The following is a 9,486-nucleotide window of genomic DNA, read 5'->3' as shown; positions in this document are numbered from 1 at the left end:
TGTTACCATAAAATAAATTAGTATATAAGGATGCTTCATCTACAAAAGTGAATAAATATTTCCCTCCACTCCTTTTTTATTATGAATGTAGTTGTTAATTCCCTCATACATTTCCACTAATTTTATATTATCTCATATTTACCTTTATGAAATGAAATGGTCAAGTCACTGGAAGTGAAACTGAAACCAAAATTTCACTCTACAGTTTTATTTGGGAGATGGGGGATACTGTTTGTTCTAGTTATTGTATTTTTTTTTTTTTTTAAGATTTTACTTTAGTTTTAATGGACATTTTGCTCAAAAGCACGTTTTAGTGGCTCAATGTTAGGGTTACAAACAAAATCCTTAAGTCTGTTACCATATCCCACATCAGTTATTTCACATTAAGTGCGGATTGTTAAAAAAAAAAAGAAAAAAAAAAATCAGTGCTGTGCTTGAATGGAGCACAAACAAGATAAGCATTTTAATTTAATAACAAAGTTAAACCTAGCACCCTTAAAATAAAATAAATACTGTATGTACTAGAGTATTATTTCCATGGGGGAAAATTCCAGTTCACCAACAGTGCAAATGAATAGCAGCATTTTCAAAGTTGAAATTAAATTGTGTAAACACACACCCATCTGCCACAGTGAACACTCACTTCTGTTGCGCCCTCCCCACCCAGGGCAGAAAAGAGCTCCTGCTGAGTCTCTTTTAGATTCTGAATCAGAAAAGTTGCCCTGACTTCTAGGCCAAGGGCTGGGAAGACTTACGTGCAGGACAAGGAGATCAACAAGTTTGAATGGGACCAATTCTTCTTCAGATGGGCCAAGTGCTAACACTTCCAGCCACCCCCAGTGCCTCCCAGCCCAAGGGTGCCCGTGGTCACAGGCCTAGCTGGTGTGACCCCGACTTCAGTGCGGGCCTCTGAGTGCAGAGCTCCGTGCAGAGGGAGGAGGTGGTGGCCTATGTTCCCCACCGCTGACACTGCTTTGCAAACGGAGCATCTAGGCCAACTCAGGATAAAAACATTTGTGATTCTTAACCCGTTGTGACCAAACGGTTCTTAAGCAGGGAATGTCTACATGTTGTCTTACTCTTCTTAATATTTTCAAGCATTAATGATGATTCCTTTCCAGGGTGGCTTTTACATCACTCACAAAGTCATGTGTTCTTTCTCGTGAACACTCCATCTTTACACTGAACCTTGGAGCTTCAGGTCATAACTTTCAACGAGTACAGCCAGATATAAAAAGAAACACTGAGAAGCAGGCTCAAGTGGCCACATACTTGCATGGCAGTGTTCGGATAAGATAATGGCTGGATGTCTTTTCTAAATCGTTCAGCATTTACCAACTGTCCAGACCGAAGATCATTTCCAAGTAGTAAAGTTCTGATTCCAACTTCTCCACTGACCCACGTGCAACACGACTTATTCTGTTCCCACATGCTCATGGGAGGGCTTGCTTGCTTGGCCGTCACCGGTGCCAAACGGGCTTGTAGACGCAGAATGCCGTAAGGATCCCGGTCACCAGCAGGATGCTGGAAATGGTTCCCATCAACACCAGCTTCTGCCCACGCAGCACCGCGTACTGCCTGCTCCGCTCCGGCGGCTGCACGGGGCGCGGGGCCTCCGCCTGTCCCAGCAGGAGGGTGCACAGTCTGCGGCAAAGCCACCGCCACCCTGGACGCAGCATCTCACCTGCCCGGCAGTGGAGAGCTACCCCCTAGTTATTTATATCAAAGCTATTTCTGTAGATTTAATTTTCTGAAGTCAAATAATGTATTACATTTTATCTGTAAAAAATATTGGACTTTTTTGTAACTTCTTAAATACTAGAAAGAGAGGCTTTTCACAATAGAATACCAAGTTCCTACAATAGGTAATTTTAAAGTTTCATGCATGAGTGAGTGGGAGTCATAATTATATCTTTCACAAGGTTATCTTCACTAATTGCTTGTTTCTTCATGGACTGAGCATTTTCCTCTTGAACAGAGCTACTGAGAGAGAGCAGTGCTTGAACTTGGTATCTTTGTGTATACAGTAGATCTTTAGCCAAGAGCACAGATCAGAATAAGCGAGATTATGGGACAGTAACAAACTATCATGAAATATCAGTAACAAACATAACAAAGTTTTATTCTCACTCAAGTCAGCAGAGGGACTGCACCCATCAAACCCCTCAGGGATCCAGGGTAATGGAAGATCCACCATCTTGAACTTTGTCAGAGGGATAGAAATCTTTAGAGAGTACCATATTAATAATTATGTGTGCTAACAAGGAAGTAAAATATCCTTCTTCTTTTCCTAACTCTTTGACCAGAACTTGTCACATGGGGGATGCCTTGCTTACTCCTAATCACAAAGGGACAGGGAAATGCAATCCTAACATGAAGTGGAATGGTGAGAAGCCAGAAATAGTGAGTGAACAGCAGTAATGACTGCCTCAGTTTTCATGACCAAGTGCTCAGAAGAACAGAAAGATGTTATATTTCTTTTCCATGTGTGCTCTCTTTCCTTCTGTACCCTGAAGCAAAGAGCAGACACTGACAGCTGGTGGGAGAAGAGGCATATGAGGAAAGGACTGTCTGTTGCTTGCCTAAGGGTTTATTTAATCATGCCAGCATTGAGGCACACGGATGATATACCAGAATGAATATGCTACAAGAACACTTTTCTTCATTCCTTTAATATTGGTTATCACAGGCTTCATCTCCATTGTCCTTTTCCTCATTCATATTTATAACACAGCCTCCAACTTGTTTGGTGATTATCAAATATTATAGGATGCTAAGGAAAATGACAGAATTACCATATGCGAGGGAATGGTTTTACCTTTATCCACTAAATACGCCTTTTCCCCTGCCTAGTCCAAGGGAAAAGTACCTAAGAAACAGTGTTACGATGACAAATGTCTACCAACCAGATTTCCAAATAAAGAAACCCTGATTTGTTGAGTTTGCCCGTATCTGTGCTGTAAATCCTCCCATTGCAACTGATTTTAACCTACCACCATACTGTCACCGAATGTGAGTTGCGAATGGAGGCTCACAATTAACGCGCTTTGGCCAGCTCATAAGAGTCAGCTCCAGCACTGCACTGCATCTGTTAAAATTCCTTGATGTAAATTTTAATCAACAAACATATGTTGGATGTCTTCTGTTGTGAAAAGACCTGGGAAACAGGGTTCACAAGAAATGCACATATGATTTTTACTATTAGGACCTTTGTTGGAGGAGGTCATTGAGAGGGTTGACCCTCCAGTTAGACTCAGGCGTTCTGAAGCTTTTTACCTCCTTCCATCCTTGGAATGTATGTTCCATCCACTGTTCCCATGGTCATAGCCTTTTTTAAGGACAGAGCTTTGGTAGAACAATGTGCTGTTGAGATCATCTGAGTAGTATATGTGACTGAATCTAGGTAAGGTCTCTATATAAACTTCTAAGATTCTGGTGGAACGGTGCAGAGATCTACTCAGTCTTGAGGCTGCCCAAGACAAACCTCACATGTAAGTTCCCTTGCTTATTAGAGCTGCCACCTACCAATCTGGAATTGTCTGCCCCTTTATTTGGTCTCCTCTTGCCCTCGATGCAGGGGGCCAGTTTGTGCACAAACACACTTATGTGTTTATCAAACGTGCAAAACAATTTGTAAGGAGAATACATATATAGGGCTAAACAATTGTGAATTTAAAGGATTTGTGGCAAATCAGGGAAGCTTACATGAAGAGGCAACTTTGAATCCAGTCTTGAAAGCAGTGCAGTAGATTCATAAGGGGGATGTTGCTATTCATATTAAACATGGCAAAGGGATGGGAAATATAAAATTATTTTTAGAGATAAAAGGAAAAAGAATTGAGAACTAGCTATTCATAAGGTACTTAACAGTGAGTGCTATCTAATAATAACAATAATAGTAAGTAAATAAGACATATCCACTGTAGTGCAGACTTTAAACTAAAGAAGAATAAAGATGTGTACTGCCAGAATTGGGAATCCAGTATGGGAGACATTTTTAAGTTCTAATCTAAGAAGGTTAAATGAATAATAAGAACATCACTGTAGACTTTTCAAGGGAAAGATACTATGTAAAAATAATATCTAAATATGACTATACTATTTTGATATTTTATGTAGGATAGTTTATTTGAAGGTTGATTTAGGAAACTTCCTATAAAACATGTCCATATATTTAACTGCTTTGGGGTATATATTTATTATATTGCCCTCTCTTCTTTACATAATCACCTACAAATTTAAGGTACAAATCTATTTATCTCAATAGATAATCTGGTTACGATCAATAATTTCAGGGAAGAACAACACTAAAAATCTTTATTCATTGAACTGGCATCTTTGTTTCTCTTGTCTTCTTCCCTTCACTGCCAAGGAGCACAGAGCTAAATTTAGTGTTTAACCATAGTGATCATTTAGTTCAGAATTTCTGATATCATTGTCTCTGCATATTTATATGAATTTGATCTTCTTTTTACTTACATAAGAACTATCTTGATTACATATATATATATATATGTTTTTATTTAAAATCTTTAAGGAAAATAATCAAATTATAGAGTGAATCTTTACCTCCCCCCCCCACAACACATGCTGCAAGATATTAGGGACATTTTATAAGTCATTCACTCTTTTATGCCCTCATCGGCTCCAAAATTGGTTAAGGTCTCCAAATTAGTTAAGGAACGTTAACTTTCAGGTCTAGTCTTAAGCATTATAAGATTCAAAGGCAAGGAAAATATTCTTTTATTCCATCTATACCTCTTCAGCTTGTTTTACCTGATACCTGAAATTTATTTAATGGGAAACAACACATGCTTAAAATCATATTTTAAAATGATAGTCAATTTCTTCAAGATAATCAGATGCAAGAGTATTATATTTTTTAATCAAGATAAAATGTGGCTTAATTTCCACCGATGATGATTAGTGGGAAGTCCAATATCACTCATTTGGCATGCCTCTCCTTGCTTTCTTGGGGAAATAAAGAAACACAGGGCTTACATAGTTCAAGAATGTGAGCAGGTCTTCTGGTCTTCAGGTATTAAGCAAGACACCTTCACTTGGTTCAGACTTGCACATTCCATTTGAAAACAGGTATTTTCCTGACTGCACCAGCCAGCTCCATGCTAAACTCAAGGGAGATTTGCAGTTCTAGAAGCCCCAGCAGTTAGCATGCTATCTCCATACACTTATTTCCATGCCCACATCTTCTTCAGAGATTCAGAATTGAATCACACTCCAATCCCTGCCACTGACTCTCAGTCTCCTGGATCCAATCACATTCTCCCAAACCAACAACTTTTCTTCTCCAGGGTAATCAGATTAATAATTCGATAGGTTTAACCTTTCAAAGCAAAATTTTCAGTGTTGGTGGTATGGAGGTATGAGGAGAAGTATTATCCCACAGCCAGCTAGAATGCATATTCCATTAGGCGGCTTTTATTTTCCCTGTTTTGTCCAGTATTGTGTCTCCAGCACCAAGGACAGCTCTTGATTAATATCCAAAGGAAGGGAGGAAGGAAGGAAGAGAAAGACTGAAGGAAGAAAGGAAGTATGGGCAAAACTCAGAAACACAAAGGGCGGTATTTTTAAGTATTTATAACAAGGTACAAATTTAATAATTCAGTAGATAATCTGGTTACAATCAAAATTGAAAAGATCTTCAAAGGTTAGTAGTACAGTAGTTCTCAAGCATGAGAGAAACACTCACTCAGGGGCACATTTGACAATGGTTATTGGCCTTTTTGGATGGAACAACAACTGGAGGATACTACTGGCATTTGATGCCCCAGGGAATAAAGATACACACATGTCACAATGCATGGATAGTCCTGAACAACAAAGGCTTGTCCTTCCAAAAATCTAATAGCATTCCCCTTGAGAAATACTTGAGTAATCCCATCCCAATTTTATACTTAAATCCTTTCTACAGTAACACCGTCAAGTGGTCTTCTATCTTATACACCTAGGGTAAACACTTCTGTTGGAGACCATGCTTGACCAAGACCAAGCTTGTTACTTCCTTTGAGAGTTCTGATTATTAGAATGAGGTACAAGCACAGAGTGGAAAGTGTAGAGTCAAATGGACCTGAGTTTAAAAAGCTCCAGCATCTTTCTTTTCCACTTAGATTATCAAGTCACTCAAAGATAGCTATATATTTCTATCTAAATCTTCTTCATTCCTAACTAAGCAATCCATTCTTTCAATTTTTAATAATTTTATTCTATTCTGATCATTCTGCTTTTGTCTCTTCTTAAAACTCTCTAGTTTATCTAAATTACACTTAAAGTGTAGGGCTCTGAATTAACCCAAATATTCCAGGCAAAGCTGGAATCATATATTCCAGATCATCCTATATCACCTGGATAATTATAGGTATTTGAGTTATTTTAATACATCTTGTAATCACTTTATCAATTTTTGCAGCCCTCCTTTATTCTTTACTCATAGATGTCCTATTACTAAGCCATATCTCCACAATTCTATGCTTGTAGATTTTGATTTCTGGACCCAGTTTTATTCTTGTAATTCTCATTTTATTGGATTTCTTTCATTAGTCCAGTCTGTAAAAATTTTCTCTCATTCAGTCTATTTTCAAGCTATTTAAACAGTATTTCATCTCTGAATTTGATGTATATACCTTCAGTCTTTTCAATGAAAAGCCAGATAATTTTTATTATGGCAGTGCCCAGTCAGAGCCATATGAAAAGCCATAGGACTCTTTCAACAGACAAACAATTACTATTTTATCCAAGCATTTCTCTAATGAATTTTTCCATTCAAAGACTCATATTAGTCCATCTTGGCTACAAAGATATTATATAGTTTATCAAGTATTCAGCAGGGTTCCCAATATACCTTTCCCACCATATTTTTCCAGGTCTAACAATTTAACTGTTTTAAAAAAGAGTACACATTTTGCATTTATTTTTGTGTATGGTGTTAGGTAGTGTTCTAATTTCATTCTTTTACATGTCCAGTGTTCCCAGCACCACTTATTGAAGAGACTTTCTTTTCTCCATTGTATATTCTTACCTCCTTGGTCATAGATTAGGTGACCAGAGGTATGTGGGTTTATCTCCGGGCTTTCTATCTTTTTCCACTGATCTATATTTCTGGTTTTGTGACAGTACCATACTGTCTTGATTACTGTGGCTTTGTAGTACAGTCTGAAGTCGGGAAGCCTGATTCCTCCAGCTCCATTTTTCTTTCTCAAGATGGCTTTGGCTATTTGGGGTCTTCTGTTTTTCCATACAAATTGTAAAACTTTTTGTTCCAATTCTGTGAAAAATGCCATTGGTAATTTGATTGGGACTGCATTGAATCTATAGATTATGTTGAGTAGTATAGTCATTTTCACAATATTGATTCTTGCAATCCAAGAACATGGTACATCTCTCCATCTGTTTGTGTCATCTTTGATTTCTTTCATCAGTGTTTTATAGTTTTCTAAGTACAGGTCTTTTGCCTCCTTATGTAGGTTTATTTCTAGGTATTTTATTATTTTTGTTGCAATGGTAAATGAGATTGTTTCCTTAATTTCTCTTTCTGATCTTTTGTTGTCAGTGTAAAGGAATGCAAGAGATTTCTGTGCATTAATTTTTGTATCCTGCAACTTTACCAAATTCATTGATTAGCTCTAGTTGTTTTTTGGTGGCATCTTCAGCATTTTCTATGTATAGTATCATGTCATCTGCAAACAGTGACAGCTTTACTTCTTCTTTTCCGATTTGGATTCCTTTTATTTCTTTTTCTTCTCTGATTGCTGTGGCTAAAACTTCCAAAACTATGTTGAATAATAGTGGTGAGAGTGGGCAACCTTGTCTTGTTCCTGATCTTAGTGGAAATGGTTTTAGTTTTTCACCATTGAGGACGATGTTGGCTGTGGGTTTGTCATATATGGCCTTTATTATGTTGAGGTAAGTTCCCTCTATGCCTACTTTCTGGAGGGTTTTTATCATAAATGGGTGTTGAATTTTGTCGAAAGCTTTTTCTGCATCTATTGAGATGATCATATGGTTTTTCTCCTTCAATTTGTTAATATGGTGTATCACATTGATTGATTTATGTATATTGAAGAATCCCTGCATCCCTGAGGTAAATCCCACTTGATAATGGTGTATGATCCTTTTAGTGTGTTGTTGGATTCTGTTTGCTAGTATTTCGTTGAGGATTTTTGTGTCTATGTTCATCAGTGATATGTGTCTGTAATTTTCTTTTTTTGGTAGTATCTTTGTCTGGTTTTGGTATCAGGGTGATGGTAACCTCATAGAATGAGTTTGGGAGTGTTCCTCCCTCTGAAATTAGAACACTACCTAACACCCTACATAAAAATAAACTCAGAATGTATTAAAGACCTAAATGTAAGACTGGACACCTATAAAACTCTTAGAGGAAAACATAGGAAGAAAACTCTTTGACATAAATCACAGCCAGATCTTTTTTGACTCACCTCCTAGAGTAATGAAAATAAAAACAAAAAGAAACAAATGGGACCTAATGAAACTTAAAAGCTTTTGCACAGCAGAGGAAACCATAAACAAGATGAAAAGACAACCCACGGAATGGGAGAAAATATTTGCAAACGAAGCAACTGACAAAGAATTAATCTCCAAAATACATAAACAGCTCAGGCAGCTCAATGTCAAAAAAAAAAAAAAAAAACCAAAAAAAAAACCCAATCTTAAAATGGGTGGAAGACCTAAATAGACATTTTTCCAAGGAAGACATACAGATGGCCAAGATGCATGTGAAAAGATGTTCAACATCACTAATTATTAGAAAAATACAAATCAAAACTACAATGAGGTATCACCTCACATTGGTCAGAATGGCCATCACCAAAAAATCTACAAACAATAAATGCTGCAGAGGGTGTGGAGAAAAGGGTACCCTCTTGCACTGTTGGTGGGAATGTAAATTTATACAGCCATTATGGAGAAAAGTAAGGAGGTTCTTTAAAAAACTAAAAATAGAACTACCATATGACCCAACAATCCCACTACTGAGCATATACCCTGAGAAAGCCATAATTCAAAAAGAGTCAAGTACCACAATGTTCATTGCAGCTCTATTTACAATAGCCAGGACATGGAAGCAACATAAGTGTCCATCAACAGAAGAATGGATAAAGAAGATGTGGCACATATATACAATGGAATATTACTCAGCCATAAAAAGGAACGAAATTGGGTCATTTGTAGAGATGTGGATGGACCTAGAGTCTGTCATACAGAGTGAAGTAAGTCAGAAAGGGAAAAACAAATACCATATATTAACGCATATATGTGGCAACTAGAAAAATGGTACAGATGAACATATTTGCAGGGCTGGAATAGAGGTGCAGATGTAGAGAACGGATGAGTGCACACGGGCAGGGGGAAGGGGAGGGTGGGATGAATTGGGATATTAGGATTGACATATATACACCACTATGTGTGAAACCTATAGCTAGTGAGAAGCTGCTGTATTGCACAGGGAGCTCA

General features: G+C 37.6%; 1 protein-coding gene across 1 annotated transcript; it reads right to left on the bottom strand.

The window, feature by feature from the left end:
* Window positions 1-241: 241 nt before the first annotated feature.
* On the bottom strand, window positions 242-3,329 carry LOC309630751 (uncharacterized protein). Its single transcript, XM_082396405.1, has one exon. The coding sequence runs from the start codon at window positions 1,677-1,679 to the stop codon at window positions 1,461-1,463; it is 219 nt and encodes a 72-aa protein (XP_082252531.1). The 5' UTR covers window positions 1,680-3,329; the 3' UTR covers window positions 242-1,460.
* Window positions 3,330-9,486: the final 6,157 nt, after the last annotated feature.

This window comes from Balaenoptera borealis (assembly GCF_965194805.1).
Source record: "Balaenoptera borealis genome assembly, chromosome: 6".
In the NCBI taxonomy this organism is placed as follows: Eukaryota; Metazoa; Chordata; class Mammalia; order Artiodactyla; family Balaenopteridae; genus Balaenoptera; species Balaenoptera borealis.
The sequence above is the reverse complement of the archived record's forward strand: the minus strand, read 5'-3'. Positions and strand labels throughout refer to the sequence as shown.